General features: G+C 38.1%; 1 protein-coding gene and 1 long non-coding RNA gene across 4 annotated transcripts; both read left to right on the top strand.

The window, feature by feature from the left end:
• The first annotated feature begins 332 nt into the window (after nt 1-332).
• On the top strand, nt 333-10,368 carry LOC105832077. Of its 2 annotated transcripts, none has more exons than XR_001138703.2 (2): nt 333-1,270; nt 7,649-10,368. It is a non-coding gene; the product is annotated as an uncharacterized LOC105832077 (long non-coding RNA). The 2 variants fall into 2 exon arrangements; XR_004962141.1 differs by lacking the exon at nt 7,649-10,368 and adding an exon at nt 1,768-2,027.
• A 569-nt stretch (nt 10,369-10,937) lies between these two features.
• Nucleotides 10,938-18,069, top strand: LOC105832076 (ras-related protein RabJ). 2 transcript variants are annotated; one of them, XR_004962140.1, is made up of 4 exons: nt 10,938-11,190; nt 15,712-15,833; nt 16,139-16,742; nt 17,110-18,069. XR_004962140.1 is itself a non-coding variant. In XM_012672707.3 (3 exons), exons 1-3 carry the CDS (start codon nt 11,148-11,150, stop codon nt 16,631-16,633), a joined length of 660 nt encoding a protein of 219 aa, XP_012528161.1. In that variant the 5' UTR covers nt 10,938-11,147; the 3' UTR covers nt 16,634-18,069. The 2 variants fall into 2 exon arrangements, 1 of the variants encoding a protein (XP_012528161.1); XM_012672707.3 differs by having other exon boundaries at nt 16,139-18,069.
• The last annotated feature ends 671 nt before the right edge of the window (nt 18,070-18,740 follow it).

Raw genomic sequence — 18,740 nt, 5'->3', positions numbered from 1 at the left:
ACTATGAAATTATCTAATTGCTGATATTTAGGAAAAAAGAACTAAAAGTTGTCTTTAACTCTCTAAATATATTTTTAATATAATATAATATAATTCCTTGAAATCATGATACTTTTAATATATATATAGTATTTAGTTAATAAACATACAATAACATACAATAAAAACGTTATTAACATTAAGGTATATTTATACATATATAATAATGCACATTTAATTATGCTGTCAAATAATTTAAGCTTATATATAAACATTTTTTAATATTTTTCAAAATTTTGTAATCAAATTTATTAAATATAAAATAATTTTTGTTTAAAATTATTACATATATTTATTTATATTGACAACATTTTTTAAATGTTTGATCGTTAAATTTATACAAATTAATAAAAATTATTTTAACTTAAAATAACTTATAACTAGGACTATCAATTTATAGACAGCATATATAAATTTATATTATAATTCATAAGATGTATTTATAATTTAAAATTCCGATATAGATATTTAAAAGACATGACGCTTGTTCATAATCATACACGCAAACGTTAGAAATGATAACGTTTCGTCTGTCCGGTGACTCGCACAATCGTAAATCAGTAATCTTGTGTAATAAATTGTAACCAAATACGGAACAATCGACATTCTGCGGACACACGAAGATAGTGCAACACCTGCGTCATGCCCTCAACATAGCCGCATCAGTAAAAGAACGTATTATGCCACGATGCTCGTTAAGTGCATCGCTTATCCTCGGCCCGAAATGCTTTGCGAAATGCCAATAATTGGCCCAAAAATTCGACCGCTTATCTGCGGTCGCACCTGTCGTCGGGGAAGCGTCCTGTGCATGCAAATGCCATGGACTCACATACCAAAGATTGATATCTGTAATAAATTGCCGCGGTAAACGAGGGTGTAACCTGTTCTACGAGTAATGAGCTCCATTGGCGCGAAACCTTCGTACAAGTTTGCAAATAAAAAAAATAGCACGTCACCCAATATACAAAATATTCAACATATTAAATATTATATTGTACTTTTTTTATTTACATTAATATTGAGCACTAATCGCTACGATTGCTTTAATATACAAATACAGTATGTCGCGTTTTAAAACAACATCCTATTTCCCCTTCTAGGTCGTCGATGGATAAAATCGTCGATAGGGTAGACATCAATTTTGATAATGGTTTACCAAGGGGCAAAGATACGCACCGGATGTTGGGAAAGCGAAGCAATTTTCAAAAGAGTCGTCGTGCTGAGATGTCGGGTAAGCAATTTTCTTATCGGGGCGTCATTTCCGGCCGTTTATCTCATGGCTTGTAGTTAAGAAGGGACATTGATTAAGGGCCCATTTTAACTCCCGGTAAAATACCTTCGCTGTCGTCGTCGCCTCGCGCACCACCCCCTCCGAAGTCATCTCCTCATTTCGTTCCTTTTGATTCAATTTACGAGTAGGATGGCGTCGATAAAGGTACCCGATCTCATACTTAGCCCTCTACCCCTATTTTCTTGCCATCTTGCATCGTGGTATCTGTCTCCCTTTCCCGACCTCGAGTACCTGAATTCACCTCCATTTCCTACTGCGAGTTGGCCGTGTTTCGCCTTCGTTCCTCTCTCTATTCTCTCGTCTTTTCTCTCGCCTCAGTTTTATCTCACCAAGATCAAATCATTCGATTTCCTTCCGCGAGTCGAATGGCCATAATCGTCTTGCTGTTACTTCGAAAGAAAAAGAGGGTCGTTTCAACTGCTATTTTCCCTTTCTAGATGGCGACCGAACGATCATTTTACTTCACACTGATACGACTGGTCAGTAATAGTCCACTTTTGACAATGTACGGAGTGAGAAAAAAGCTCCATGCGATTTTATCAACAGAAAGATAGTGTGAGATAAATGACGTGATAAATGCAAAGATTATACCGCGAGTACTTTGTTCAATTCCAGATAGTTTAGTTTATAGCTAATATTAGGAAAAAGAAAAAGAGAGAGAGAGAACTTTTGATCTTTATATTTTTAATAAAAATATAAATGGTAATATTCCTCATAGATAATTTAAATCTAAATAAAGTAAAAAAAATATTAAGTAAATCTTAATATAATTATGATGTCTGTTGAATATCCGCTCAATCTTGCTCTTGACTTTACATGTACATTTGCTGCGCAATACGATCTTACAGTAATAAGGACAAATTCCAGATATATCGTCGCTGGAGACAAATCTCCGGAGAAATTTACATTTTAATAATAACGGCCAACTGTGTCATCGGTGAGCGGAGTTGTGCCAAGGTGGGATGAGGAGAGCGAGGAGGGAGGCTGGCGTCGACAAGACGCGACCGAAGTTTGATATTTCGCCGAAAAGTCCTCGCATTGTCTAAAAGTTGATGGTGTCACCCCAAGGAGGAAGATAACATCTGGTGCTGCCTCCATCAACAGCCTACTCCCCCGCGCCCATTCGTGCAACCGCCCCTATCCGCGAAGTGAAGGAAACTCGTCTTCAATTATTCTTGTACCCATCCTCTCCCCTCTCTATTTCTCTGTTCGTCTCTCGTTCTTTCTTACACGGCTTTCCGCGTTGCCACCATCCGGTTCATCCGTCCCCACCCTCTCCTCAGAATCTCCCTGAAACTCAACCTCTTTCTTCGCCATTCCATCTGTCACGCAATCCTGATGAACGAGTTTATGGAATTACAGGAGACAAAGCGGAATTCATTTGCATCCCTGAAAAATGTACATACACATACACGTATGATGTTTGACACGAGTGTTATACGGAGATTTTCGTAATCGCTTTTCTCCAGAGTTCCCATCATTTTTTATGGAGATACTTTTCGCAGGAGAATTTGCGCGGTTCCTGATGTTATATTTTTCTACCCAACTAAGAGTCTCGTCCGTCCCACGGAATCGAGGAAGTGCTAATCCTATCAATCAAAATATATTAAAGCTCGACCCGCTTTTAGATCCCGGCGTTGCTTACCCTTCTTTTCTTCGACTTCACCCTTTTAATAAATTCTCTCACCGGGAGCGAAAAGAGCGATTTAAAGAGTTTTCGCGGGAAAGGAGCAGGTTGCGAGGGAGGGTTGCGAGAGCCGAGATTCCAAGTCCAAGCAGCTGGCCTTTGAGGGTGTCGTAACTATTTAATTCTAAAAGACATCGCCGTCTCCCGCTCGCATCGACGCCGGTGTTTCCCGGCCTCTTCTCTTTGCATCACAAAAGAACCGCAGGAAATTCCAATTCCCGTCGAACGTCACCTCGGGATCGTCGGCGAGCTGCCGGCGGCCCTTTGTTCGCCGTTATTATTTTCCTATTAGCAAGAATCTGTACAATAAATGCGATAAACGATCCCGGAACACTTGTATTTGTCGATAAACTGGATGAAAATTTTATTTGTAATTCTATTTGTGCGAAGAAGTCTAGCAACGCGAGATTTTCCAGATATTAAAACATTTTCTTCCGAAAATATGTAACGCGTATACGTTCTCTTTTTGAGTTCTATACGTTATGCGATAATAGTAAATTAATTCTCCGACCGATAAATGTTTCAAATATATAGATAAGGTTAAGATCGCCTATTCGGTCTACAGCAGATCTGAATGCTGAATTCTAATTTTTTTTATTAATTTGATATTCTCAGCTCATATAAACTGTGCGTCGACAATTTCGTCAATCTTGAAACACAGTTATTGAGCTAAATATCGATGCTCAGAAGCATTTTAAAATTCCCCCTTACCTGAAAAAATCATTTCAGGTATACCCTAAATAATTTATACGTTATGATTACATGTATTAATCGTTAACTGCTTTTTGTACGATACAAGACGCGAATGAAAATGTCAATAAATCTGTAACAGCGACTGTAATCTGATAGCAGGAGCGCCATTGGTGGCGTTCACACGTGTAACGATCAGTAGGAGTCATATAAAGCACACAAATGACATAGATTTTTCATAATTATACATTGAACGAATTCGAAACGGATGCTGCACGGTTTCGCGTCAGTGTACGGACACGCGCGAGAGCGCGTTATCACGCCGTTAAATATCATTTGCTAATTAGCTTCATCGCTCGACGTGTAACCATAAATTATTCTGTCTATTTCGATGTATGGAAGCCCCGGGTGCGAGGTTCAGGGAGAATTAACCATAACATCGCGTCGACTGTTCGGAATTGTGATTATCCCCCGTGCATTTTAAAATAATTAATATTTATTCTGGTTCCGCGCGCCATGTATGTGAAATATAGGAAATTTCAATTCTTCAAAGCGTATAAATTATTATGTTCTAAATGGAAGCGCTCTGCTGTGTAATATTTCTCTTTGTCTCTCCGCGATATTCTCTACGAGATACGCGCGCGACCGGGTTATTTCACGTATAACATTCTATGTACGAGAGTATAAAATATTTAGCTTGTCCTATTTTATTATATTACAACCTATTTCGCGAGGAGAACGCTTGTTGCGAAGCAGCGAATAACACGGAGAAAGAAAGATAGGAATTTTTCAGGTGTAACACTCTGCTAAAGTGTCTTCCTGGTCTCTGTCAGGGAAAAAATAGCTTCGCATGTTCCCACTTGGCGCTCACACATTCAAGTATTATCCTACTTTGCATCCTAATATTCCGAAAAACACAACCGGAATATTTATCGTTTGCAATATTACTGATATCACCGCGTGTCATAAAGGACTGCATTGTTATCGTGACACTGATCGATGAGGTGCAGGATAATCGTATCGTTCCTACTTTTGCATATCCGTTATAAAGATTTAATAAAAGGGCAAAAGGCTGTATTTCTATCAAAAAAAGTGAAGGATACGCGAGTTGAAATAAAATTTCGCAAACGGCAAGGGGTGAAAATCATAGAACGCCGGGAGGACAACGACGTCTCGAAGTGTCGCCGGTGGAAACATCTTCTTTCCGTCCACCTCGCCATTTCTCTGTCTCTCTTCGGCTTTGAGGATTGCCCTCCGAAAACTGGTAAGGTGCAAGGTACAATGCTTGGTGAGTACAGTGTGTCCGACGTTCCTCCGGGGAGCGATCAATGATAGGCCGGGGGTACGAGTCACGTGACCTCGCCGCGGGGAGTTCGCGCAATGCATCACCAACCAACCACCCAGACTACCCTCCTCCACCCCCTTTCTGCCTCGGCTCTCCACCCGATCCCCTGTATCCTCCGACTGCCTCCGTCATCCTCCTGCGCGCCCCTCGACACCCCGCAACACCATCCTAGCCAGCCGTCTCGTATCCTGGTACCCCACTCTTCACTTTTCATCCACCCTTCGTGCACACCCTCCCCTTGGCACCACCACAGAGCTCGTTCGCCTGCCGCCGCCACTACCACGTTTCTGTACTCTCCACCGCGCAGACATGCTGGGAGTACTAAACGGGATTGTTGCTACGTTGCTCTTGGCGACCAGCAAGTGTCGCCGTCGTCGTCTTCGTCTTCGTCTTCGTCGAAGACGGAGGCGACGTTCCGTCGCTCGCTCGCACGCACGCACGCGCTCTCATACCACTCTCTCCCGCCTCTCGAAACCCCGTTTCGTTTTCGTATCAACCGACATTTCGGTAAATAGGAACGTTATGCACTCTCAGCTTACTCCAACGTTTCTTTACATTTAATAATACTCGATAATTAAATTCGAGTCGGAATTATACTCGCGAATTGATGGTTAAATCGATGCTTCCCACATTGACAAATGATAAGCGTTACATCAACGCGTTTTTCTTTCCCTTCGAAGGAGGAAATAGGATCGATATCGTTTGAAACATTGCTGCGTTTATTTAATGATCGTATGGTTTTGGTTGAAACTGCGGATTGCAGGCGCCGCATTATTGCGAGTTTTCTTCACCGGTCGCGTCGCATAGCTCTTTTTTGCTTTCAAGAAAATTAAATTTCCACTCTGATAAAAATTATCCGGCCTCCTCAACACTTTTCTATCGTCTCCCGGCTGCTCGACATTTCACGTCGCGTTCCGCTTTCATGCGGATTTTCAGATACCAATTACGTTATTGCTTCATGTTATTTCATCATTTCGCATTTTGCAAGCCGGGGGGATTATATATCTGTATATTTCCCATTTTCATTATTCCATTATACATTAGCTATTAAAATAAAACCAATTTTCCCACTCATTGTTATTTTTATACGTGTTATATGCGTAATATTATACATGTAATTCTAAAGCGAATAAATGAATATTTTCACAATAATTCACTTTATCGCGAATGCTTTATCGCGAATAATCTAAAAGCGCATCCGCCGTTCTCACATAATTGACTCCCCCAAATTGAATTGAAACTATCGCTTCGCGATACCGACGTTAAAGGTCTCGAAATGGTTTCGCCATTAACCTACTTGCCGCAGCAAAACCGATACAAGCGAATCGAGTGTAGCATGTAATCCAATGACCTGCTCCAACGAGAACATAAATATTTCCAAATTCTGCGGACCATCAATAGATGCATTGTAACATTGAAATATTTATTACGATTTCGTAATTATTCTATTAGTACCAATTGTGTTACGACAATACGGTAATTTCAAGCAAAATATTTTCAATTATAATATAACAAAGATAGATGGTCACACGCGTTCGTATAGAAATGTAGTAACACTCTGATACGTGTGAGAGAGAGAGAGAGAGAGAGAGAGAGAGAGAGAGAATCTCTTGGGAAATCATAGCATCTATTACTGACGACAGATCGTCTTAAAAGACAACGAGAAATATTTTATGCATCTGTCAACGACCACATTGTACTCACTATGATATCCTTAATCTACCTTCTTCAGCTTATTTCGAACAAATATTCTTTCAAAAAAAATTCTTCCGTTTTTTTCCCCGTTTTCGTTTGACATTAAATAGGTCATAAACATAACTTTAATCATTCCGCTTAGTAGCGACAGCTGACAGCGACTACGACGAGTTTACAGTGACAATGTCGCCTGACGTACGATCGCGTGTGCGTTACATCAGGATAAACAATCCTTATTGGCCATAATACCGTGGCAGAATGTCAACCTTCGACCGGTAACCTGCGTTCTACGCTTGATATGCTCGTTACGACCCTGTTCGCCGCACGATAACTTCGAGGTTACTGCCATCACTTACATTTCGCCATCAACGACACTGCCACTTGAGGGACCGCAGCGACTACTATCACTGATTTCAGAAGAACAAAACACGCTCGAGTTAGCGTGGAATAAGAGAAAATGTAGAGTAGATTTATATTTCGTTCGTCTTACTCGCGCGATAAGGTGAAATTATTTCTACAAACTGTTTTCGGTTAATTAACGTACGTATATAGCTCGAATAATCTAGATTCTAGCACCTGCAAGGCGAAACTGTGATAACGGGTGTGTAAAATAATGTTAACGCGATACCATTATTATAGCACCCCCTACGTCGTTGCTCTACAGCATAATTAATATCAAGAATTACATAAATCGTCGTTAAAAGGTGTAGAGGGAAAACGGGGTTTTAAGAATGCGCGATTTTGATAAATTTTCCTTCTAGAGAATATTGAAATAAGTTTTTCTATAAACAAAATATATTTTCTATCGTACTGCATATTGCACATCTCTGGTACTGTTGTTTCGATCCATTAGAATGGAATGGAATTAATAACAATAATCTCTGTGTTTGTTTGCCCATAGGCATTTTCTCACGGCGTTCCGAGCGTACAACTATAACTATAACTATATAGCATGACGGATGAAGTCTGTAGAATATCCAATGAAGTCGGCGTGCAAACTAAGGCAGAGGTATGAACACGCGGATTATGGACGGTTGCGATGCGCGGTCCGCGTGCGGCCTCCCCACGAGCGAGCGAGGTTTAGGCGCGTGCGAGCTGGATTTATGACCCCCATTATGACGTTGACGTATCGCCTTCGTGAGGGTGGCCTAAAGCAAACCCAAGGCGAATCTAAGCCCCCGTGTATCTAAGCCAACGGCTAGCCACAGGTCACCGTGCGACCGGTACGAGAATACTTTGGGCTAATCCCGCGGCCATATCCGCGACAGCTTTAATTAACAATGAGTATCGTTTCTTTTTTGCGAATATATAACGATTCGCATCATAATCTTCTTTCGTTCTGCGAAACAAAGTATTTTTTGAACGTCCGTTAAGAAGATCAAGTGATATAAATACTTGTTCCTTATGTTAGCTTCAGATTCATTCGATTACACAGCGTCAAGAAAAGAAAACATATCTTTATTCTACGTTAATGTTACATTACGAGGACGGGAGCAGGGGAGAAGAGTGGGACCGAATAAAAGAGCACATCCGAAAGTCCAGAACATCGAATTAAGGGGCAGCGGACTGCCCCGCCGAGTTAGACAAGCGACGTAATCGCGGCGCGCCACGAAAATTATTGGCATCTTCCGTTCCATAATGGTTGTCTAGCGCCGCAATAAAGCGGATGGAACTCCAGGGGAGGGGAAGACAGTGGCAGCGCATTGACGATTTAAAGGGCGTGCGAAGTCACTTTTACGCGTCGGATGCGAAATCCCACCCCCTCGCGATTCAATTTATATCCTCTGACCGCGCGCTTCCTGTCTGCGCGGCGCGCACAATCTTTCGGGATTGCACCACTTCGTCCACTTCCGGGGGATTCCACTTCCCCCGTTGCCCCCTCTATGAAATACGACAATGATTCTATCGGCAGCGAGCGTCGCGACGATTCTCGGGAAGGGTGGAAGGGTGACGCAAATAAATCGCGTTGCAAAATGGACCGGGCGGCATGTTATAGTGGTCGACGTTACGCATCGGCGAGTGTCAAAACACCGTGGAGGAGCCGCAACTACGATGCATTAAAGGGAACCGAGTTAATGGACAAACGAGATCGTCGGATCGTGGGGGATCGGTTGCTCAAAGGCAGGCAGGCAGGCAGGCAGGCAGGCAGGCAGGCAGGCAGGCGGCCATTCGCGAAGGAATTGTCAAAATACATGGCGAAATTATCATAAGTTGAATGCTGTAAGCAAGATCCTAACGGAAGAGATAAAGAGTCCATATCTCATCGATATTACGGACACCTCGTTTTTTAAATCGTTCCTCGAGAAATAAATTCGACGAAACTCCATTCTACCCGGCGCGCCGCGTAATGTATCTCTATTGTAACTTCACTCGATAGTCGCAAGTCGATTCCTTCCCTGAGATCGAGGTCTTGAATGCGCGGTCAGGGGACTGTACAGAGCTTTACATCGCCGCGTATATGTAACTATAAGAGTCGAGAGACAAACTGCGGCGACGGTTATCTGCCGAGGTTGGAAAAAGTAGGAGAGAGAGAGAAAGAGAGAGAGAGAGAGAGAGAAACGCAAGGGATAAAAGGAAATATATACATAAGTTCCGATAACGGAGACAGCGCGGAAGGGAGGAGCGCCGGCGCGGTGGCGGAAAGGGGGCGGAAAGAGGGCGGAAAGAAGAAGAGAGGAGGCCGTAAGAACGTAGCCCGAGTAAGAAAGATAGGACGAAAACATCGATTGCAGGGGCTTGTAACACCGCGGTACGAACAGAGGGATCAAGCCGAGCGATAAACCAAGCGGCCTGGAAAATGCCGGATCAACGGTACGATGTTTCAGCAAAAACTGCCTGGAATCGGAACAGTCCCGACTCAAAGAGAGAAGACGGACGGGAAGAGGGAGGGAGAGAGGGAAAAACCCCCGCTCGGCGGGGGTGAGATCGAAAACGAGCGACGGAATCCATGGAGGTTCCTCCCTCTCTATCTCTCTCTCTCTCTCTCTCTCTCTCTATTTCTTCCTCTCGGTCTCGTGGTTTCCTGGTCTACGATTCTACCCTCCTCCCCGGCAGGTCGTCCTTCGACGAACGCTTACCGCGATATACATACGCGCGAGTACATATATGAATTTTACGTTATGCACCGCGTTATACTGTCGCCCTGCAGACGCGCACGGAGTCCCGACGGATTTATGAGGGAAGTAATACGAATTAAACTAACGTCTGCGCGCCCCGGCGCGATGCGACACACCGTAAAACGCCGATCCCTGCATGAAATCGAAAATGAGGGTAATTCCCCGTGATAAAATATAACGAAGTCTCACACACACACACGCGCGCACACACACACACACACACACACACACACATACACGACGTGCAACGGTCTGTACGCGCGACTTTTGATATCAAGATAAATTCAACGTTAACTAATTACCCGCACGTATGCCGTATTTAATATTAATTAAGTTGCGCTGTTGTTAAAATGGGAGACAAGTTTCATCGTATAAAAACAGATGCTCGATATTATAAATGCTTTGTAGAAATAAACTGCTCGAATAGAAAACTGGCGAATCTCTAAAAATATATCTACCCAAAAAATAGCGCATAAATGTATGTACAATTATCGACTTTTTTAAAATCAAGGAATGCAAATAAAATATAATGTTTAACAATTATATTTTAATAGAAAATAATTGTTTATTGACCCGTTTTATCTTATTTCGATTTCTTCTGGGACGCACGTTTACCACGCTGCCTTAAAAAAAGAAGATGTGCAAATGTACGCGACATTTGTACTATATGTATATACACTGAATACTCGAGAGTGAATTCACTAAATCTAGATGATTATGCAAATTATTCATCATTGTGGGGTATTATCAAAATGAGAAATGGATGTAGGAGACAGCCATCTGTAAAGAGATATATGAAACGCATACACACGCGAAATTATTCAATAACACAAATCCTTAAGCGTTACCACACTCCGTAGATAACTTATCGAATGACGGTGATAAATACGATATCGCGATATGTTTAATTTAATTTAATCTAATGGTGATTCAATCGTTCACTTGAATCACGTCTCGCGCGATCTTACGCGGCGAATCAAATCATCAGTCTATTATCTATTGGCTGCCGATTGATAATTGTTATCAACTGAAGGAGGAGGCGGCAGCAGAAGCCGTCGAATACCGTTGGAAGATGGCAACGGTTTCAGAGAGTGGCTTCGGAGAGAGAGAAAGATTGGCGGACGAGTTTGGGTTACCGATCAGAACAATAATATAACTACTCGCTAGAAGCGTGGGAAACGTCAAAACGGCCGTGCTATTGTTCGCCTAATCGTGCGGTGCGCGAGAGCTTCGCTTCGGCGGCGCGGACATCCCGATACGATTATGTAGTGCGTCGAACGCAACATGAAGACGATAGAGGGAAAAGTAGTAATGCTGGGTTCACAAGGTAAGCGCTCAACAGTAAACGAGATGACAACGAACCGCCCAATTATCATTATGTAATGCCAACGGGAGGACACCTGACGCCGCGGATGGCGACCTCATAGTCCTCATACCTCGGTCGCTGGTTATCGCGTCCCATTGTTCCTGGTGCATCTTTTGTTGTATCGCACGGTTGAGGTTAAGTGAACGTTACTCACCAGCCTGCAGTTTCGCATATGATTCAATATGATTCTATATCTCACACGCTGCTTACGCACGAGGCTAAAGACGTGTCGTAATTGTCTAGTGCGTACTCGATCGCGTTGTGTGATAATAAAGTCCGTTTGAAGTCGAAGGAAAAAAAAACAGTGTTTTCATACACTAATGCTTTCATTTTGTAGTTCAATCCTTGACTAATGAAATTAATTTTTTACGCGTGTAAATAATTGCGTTAATATATACACTGATAGAATACAATATCATAACATCAGAAGAGTAGCATGACTTTATTTATTTGTCACTTATACCTAGTATATAAAGGATATTCTTATAACATCATTATGACGTTATCAAGTGACAAAATAATATCCATATAATATTATTGAGATATTTATGTTCTACTTAGGCATACGATTATCCTTGCAATCGCAGAGATAACGATCGTAAAAGATTGCAAACGTTTCGAGCCGCTTTCTGAATTCTCCTCGAAGCGTTTGGTGGTTTTGCGATCGTTATCTCTACGATTGTTATAGGAACAATTTCATGATTGATATAGAGATAAATAATTACGTGCTGACAAACGCATTTTGCGGTTTGTTTTTTTTAATCATTTTCCTACTATCGAGATTTTCTCATTTGTTTCTTTTTTTTAAATTCTTTTCAACAGTCTTTTAAGTTCTAAGCTAAATATCTAGATTTGTGTAGTTAATGTTTACGGTCGCATTATTATACATTTTCGAATGGAGGTCAACATTTACGCGTGACAGTCTTTTTCAATACAACGCAAGTAAATATGATAAAGAAATGAAAACTAGTCTACATACAACATATATCTTTCTTACTCTAATCATTTTGTAAATACTCGCATTCGGCTAACGATATATCGACCATATTGATAAAAAGTATACTACAAAACTCTAACTATATGTCAGATGTGAATTACATAAATGAATTTATATACACACGAATCTTTATTTCCTTGCTTGATATATATACTTTATTGCTTGGTATATAATTTTCTTATTATTTATTAGATATAATAGAAACATAATATGTTAAATAAATAGGAAAATTACACACGCACATATTAGAATAATAATGCACTTTTGAAGTGTACTGATAAAATTGCATTAAAAGAAGAAAGTTAAAATTGATCGAAGTCAATTCTAATATAAAGATACTAAGATCATAATTAATTTTTAAGTAATTTTAATAGCAATCTTAAAGTTGGTCAATGGTATCGTGTAAAGTTCACGCTCATACGTTTCGGTACACATGTACCGTCTTGTTATCTATCATTATAATTTTCGTAGCACGATGATCTTCGTTTTTATCGCTTAATTAACTTTGTAATTTTTATCATACAAATAATATACACTGAGAGAAAAAAGTCAAAGTATTGAGAACCAAATATTTCTTATAATGTTTTCTTCGATATTTATTTGTTAGAAAAAAATTTATTTATGAAAACAAATTATATATCTCTATAAAATGCATTTCATTTTTCTTATTAATTGATTTATTTCTTAGAAATAAAATTTTTGGAGTAAAATATACACTATTTCTCATTTAAAAAATTTAATTATTTTTCTCTAATAAATGGCTTATTTAAATAGGGCAAATTAAATGTTTTATTTTTAGCAAATAAATTATTTATATTTACGCACACTGGATGTTATCTCTTTAAATAAGATATATTTTACAGAAATATATTTCAGAAGTATATTTCACAGAATATTTCACCGAAATATATATTTCGTTTTTACAAATAAATTTTTTATAACAAATATCGAAGAAATTATCACAAGAAATATTTGTTTCTCAATACTTCGACATTTTTCTCTCAGTATACGTCTTACATGATTACAATAATTTCCGCAGATTCATTGCATTAATCAAAATAAAAGATTATATATCTGACTCACCGATGCGCAACAGCGGAATCGTGACTGCATCGTGTAATTACGTTGATCTGTAAAATACAAATATATCCAAATGTAGTAGTATTCACAAAATAATTAATACGTTGAAATTTTTAACTCTTCGAAACATTGCCAGCATTACATTTTTTATTTGTCTTCTCATCAAGTGGAAATAATTTAAATAGTTAAATTTTTTCGATTAATTTTGTAAATAATATAATAATATATGAGTAATAATACAATAATATATGATTTTACCGTTACTCAATGTCTCCCACAAGTCTTTTCCTTCTCCTTTCTCGTTTTTTGGTTCATAATACTTACACAATATTTAATCAGGGAAATATAATAAAATACGATCACGTAGCACTTTACAAGCAATTCCGATATTAATTTACATTTTATTAAATCATGAAGAAAAAACGCGAAAGAAGCATGATCATGTGAAATTCATAATTTACGTATACATGACAACAAATTGCATATTGGTGCAACGAATTAATTACGACTGTCGTCAACTAGTGACTCTTTGTTTTGTTGATGACCGACTACTATAAAAATGACTTTAGTAATTTTATTTCAATAATCACGTAGCCAGTATATGATTAATAAGGTCTAACAGGTAGCTAATTATGGCGCGCGCAGATCTTTAAAAATATATAGATCTAAAAATATATATATTTCATGAGTATCCCAATTGATTAAACATTGCGTAATAATAATTCATTCCCCTGTTCCTATCCAATGTCGATCTTTATAATCTATAATCAATCGTATGAAATATCCAACGACAAAAACACTCTAGTCGGTACCTCATTTACGAATCATTAATTGTAAGGATTAAGTAATCGGACGACCAGTCGTGCTAATAATTTAACAGACTCTATCACACTTGTATCTTCTGGCACTCGTCGCGATTGCGGAGGATAATAGCAGTCTGCCCGCTCGAGTCTCGCTTCGCGAATAACATGACCTTGCGCACATACGCGCTTTGTCGTACGTCGCAAAAAGACAAGCACTATACACATGGTGTTCGAGATCAGAGAGGAAAATAACATATACTCATAACTGTAAAACAATAAAATTACTTAGTTCCTTTTTCTAAAAAAAAATAGATGATAGAAGAGACTCGAGATTCCAGAATCTTTACGAAAGATCTAATTAATAAACGAGCGTAAAAGTCCTGCATAGATCACATGTGACTTTTTCTGTAAGTAATAATTTTGCTTATTATTAAAAAAAAAAATGGTTTTAATCAACATGTCTCCTTAAAAAATCATAACTTTTTTATTTAATTATCACCAAAAAGTGTAGAGTTCTAAATGACGAACAAAGTTCGTTACTCGCGCACGTATTTCAAAATTTATAAAAAATAAATTATTCAATAAGCAAATGCTCTTTTATAAAAATAAGTATAAAATTTTTAATTGTGTAATGCTAATAGATATTTTATAAATTTTTCTGATTTTTTTTTTTAAACTTTATGATAGGCCAAAATAGCATTGGACGCGATTCAAGCGTGTAGTGGGAAGATAAAAAAACATACGTAGTCGGAGAGTTATGAGTTTAGGCATGGATAGAATAGAAAATAATCATAGAGAAAATACTCGCATTTTCTTTTAGAAATCGTCGCGATTATGTCTCGAGGGGATTTAATGCGACGATATGCGGAATACCTTGCGTCGCTTCCTGTTCGCTCGAGCTTCGCTTCACGAATTGCAGAAAGGCAACCGCGTAAACGACGCGGTCTACCTCACATAAAAACTAATGCTGAACATTAGCACCTTGTGCTAGTCAATCATTGCTATGCATTATAAGAATAGCGGTGCGAAACCTATCTTGAACGATCTACGAGATTTGTCAGAATTTGAAATAAAATTCTACTCGTGATTTTATGTGCAATACAAAATTAAAAAAGATAGAATAAATAAAGCACATACTAAAATATACACACATATAAAATACATACTAAAATAAAAATATGCATTAAAGTGCATGGCGTATAATATTATAAATAGAATTTTATCTTGAAATCTGACAGTAATTTTCTAAAATAAAAATTATATTATTTATAAAAGAAATGCACCTAATATTCTTGCTGTTACATTTTATATTAGTTTTGATGGCTGAATTTTCGTGCGTTTATTTAAAGAAATGTGATAATTTGTTTAAAAAGAAACAGTAAAATAAACATAATTATAATAGATGCAATTGGCTGCGCGAAAATTTATTCATGATATCGAAGACTCGATTCTATATATAGTCTGAAATACGACATCAGATAAGAGGATCAATTTCTTTTTGTACGTAGAACGATGTTCGATGAATGTTATCAACTGTCAACGCTAAAATTAAACAATCGTACACAAGTATTATTAGCGCACAAATGACGATACCATTTTCAGGTGTTGGTAAAACGAGCTTGATCGGACGTTATTTGGGAAATTTCGATCAAGCAAGTCCCACGATAGGAGCGTCTTTCTTCAACTGCAAGATCAATTTGGATAATGCGAGGATAAAATTGCAAGTAGGCTTTTAAAAAATCACATTTCTCTGCTACGCTTTATATTAAAGTTCCATTAATTTAAAAATTAAATTAGATTTAATAGATTTAGTGTATCGCTTTGATGACGAATTAACACAAGATGTCAACATTTCTCATTCGCGTTATTTTCCAATTAACCCCCGATCCATTAATCCACCTACTTTGCTTCGGTTGTCGCGATATTGTTATATCGTCATTTTCATGTCATAAAAATTCACGTTTTATCTAACAACAGTATTGAGCTTAACAATGTTTAAAAGAAGAATTAAAATCCCTCTTATATATAGGTATGGGACACGGCTGGCCAAGAGAGATTTCGCTCCATGGCGCCGATGTACTACAGGAACTCCAACGCGGCTATGTTGGTGTTCGATCTTACACAGTATAACACCTTCGCCGCGATCAAGGGTTGGGTGAAGGAGCTACAACAGAATGTGGAGGAGACGATGGTGCTAGCCTTGATCGGCAACAAGTCAGATCTGGTGCAACAGCGTCAAGTAGACGGTGAGGAGGGTCGGAAGTACGCCACGTCAATTGGTGCTACATATCATGAGATTTCGGTGCTACAAAATGAGGGAGTAGAAACCGTTTTTCTGGCGATCGCCACGAGTCTACAGAGAATGGCGTCGGACAATAATGATGTGAACACTACACTCAAGATTTCCGATTCTAACAACTTTCTCAAAAACGACGATATACTGCCCTCGCCCTCCGTCGAGGAGAGTCCGCAAAATACCAGTATTGCACATGGCATACACGAAAAGCCATTTACCTGCTGCTAATTCTAGTTTATTTTTAAAAAAGGCGGCAATAATTAGATGATAGATCGCGCCTTACTTAGAAATTTGCGTCAAATAGAGTTTACTAGCAAAATGTAACCGGGTTGTGCACTGTAAAAAAATTGTGTAAAATTGCAACTATGATAGTGGATAATATTAAGATCCACTATAATGGTTGTAAATTTTTATGTGCCTGCAATTTTATATATAAAATTTGCAATCACTTTTACATTTGCATTTTACACTTGTGTATATACTATAAACAAATTTATTACAAATTAAAATTACTCATACAGTACAAGATATTCTATGAACATCCTAGAATATTCTCTGAATATCTAAAATGTGTTCATACAATATTCTAGGATGTTCATAGAATATCTTGTGCTGCATGGATATTTTTTCTTGTGTACTGTAAAATTATAGACGCGAAAATTTATAACTTTATGGTGGGTCTCAAAGTGAGTCACTATTATAGTTGTAATTTTACACAAATCTTTTACAGTGTGGATTTCATTAGTGAACTACAAATTTTTAGATCATGACGCGCTTTCGTTTTCGAGATGCAAAATACATGCATGAAGTGTAAAGTGAACGAACATCTGCTCTATCAAGCAGCTTTGGTATTAGTTCGATTAGTCTAATCAAATTTATAATGATATTTGATATAATTGATAACATTCGCATTGATTTAGCGCAAGATTTAAATCCACGATATCGATAATGGAAATGTACATACACGAATCAAATTTTCCATAAATGCCTAATAAAAGTTGAAGTCTAACTAAAATTAGACAAGTAAAAAAATCATATTTTTGGCGTATTTATGTATAGATCTCATAGGGAGCAAATAATGCAGTATGTTAATTTAACTTGAAATGATTAAAGTTATGGTGACAAGTCAAGAGATATAGCATTCTTTAAGAAACTCTGAAGAACTGCAAACTATATTCTAAATTTTCCAATTTAATTAAGTTTTAAGGTATAATTCTACTTTGTAACATGCGTGATTTATATGTGCAAAAATTAATTAATGCACTCATATATAGCGATCATGCAGCTTGCCATTAGAAAATTATTTTTCGCAAATAGCGAAATATATTCCAATACAGCTAGTTATTTTACGATTAATATTGTTTTTATTATTATTCAATTTTTATAATTTTATACAAAACAACAGTATTTTCTACATTGGTGCGTGAATTATTTACGAATAAAATAGAATAGACTTATATATTACTAATATTTTTCTCGAAGAGACTGCTAAACTTTAAGTTCAAACATTTCTCATATGCAGACGACGAATTATTTTCGATACTTCTGGAGGAAAAATCAACTTTATTTCTTGTATATATTATAATACTTACGTTCACGCGCTTTCGAAGATTTCTAAAAGATTTTTATATCCAACAAAAATAAATATATTTGTAATAAAAAAATATAATGCTTTTATGAATAATATTTCTTTGAGCCTCCTATTAAAATGTATGATTAATGGCAGATTATATTACGCAAAATCTGCTCTAATGCTTATTTTATATATCATTATTAAATATATAAAATTATAAATATTGAAATATTTAAAAAAATATATACATAAAATTTTAATATTAAGATAGAACTACGCTTGTTCGAGGTCCGAAAAGCTGCACCTTCTCGGGAAATCTGCTCGTCTCGCTACGACAGAGAGTGATAATCACACAATGACTCATTCTCACTCCAGGCCGGGCCTCGCGGAGCGTGACGTCCCAGCTTTGTCTACGTGTAACTCATCCCATTTTCGTTATGTAAGCGTCCGTTTACTATGCATCTAGGCCCATTAGGACTACGCGGCGGCGTCTTCGAAACTTACGCGCAACCGGCAAGACGCGCTCTGTGCTCAGGGTCGGCCACGCGTGCGGGAGTCAAGAAACCCGAAACTCACGTTTTCACACTGATATAATTCAAACACACCCCGGCTTCTATGTGTGTGTGTGTGTGTGTGTAGGAAAAAGAGGGAGACCTTAAGCTCACGCAATGCGAAGGATTTAGATGAAAAAAAATATACGAGCTCTAATATGTGTGAAGAGTATAAAGAATTTTAGAAAATGTACAGTTGTGAGAGAGCACA

Source organism: Monomorium pharaonis, chromosome 2, assembly GCF_013373865.1.
Source record: "Monomorium pharaonis isolate MP-MQ-018 chromosome 2, ASM1337386v2, whole genome shotgun sequence".
NCBI lineage: Eukaryota > Metazoa > Arthropoda > Insecta > Hymenoptera > Formicidae > Monomorium > Monomorium pharaonis.
Note: the sequence above shows the minus strand (reverse complement) of the source record. Positions and strands in the feature narration are given on the sequence as shown.

Coding starts and splice junctions, on each gene's coding strand:
- LOC105832076 (XM_012672707.3), top strand. CDS start 11,148: ATGAAGACGATAGAGGGAAAAGTAGTAATGCTGGGTTCACAAG. Junction 11,191..15,711: donor AGTAATGCTGGGTTCACAAG/GTAAGCGCTCAA, acceptor TACCATTTTCAG/GTGTTGGTAAAACGAGCTTG. Junction 15,834..16,138: donor ATGCGAGGATAAAATTGCAA/GTAGGCTTTTAA, acceptor TCTTATATATAG/GTATGGGACACGGCTGGCCA.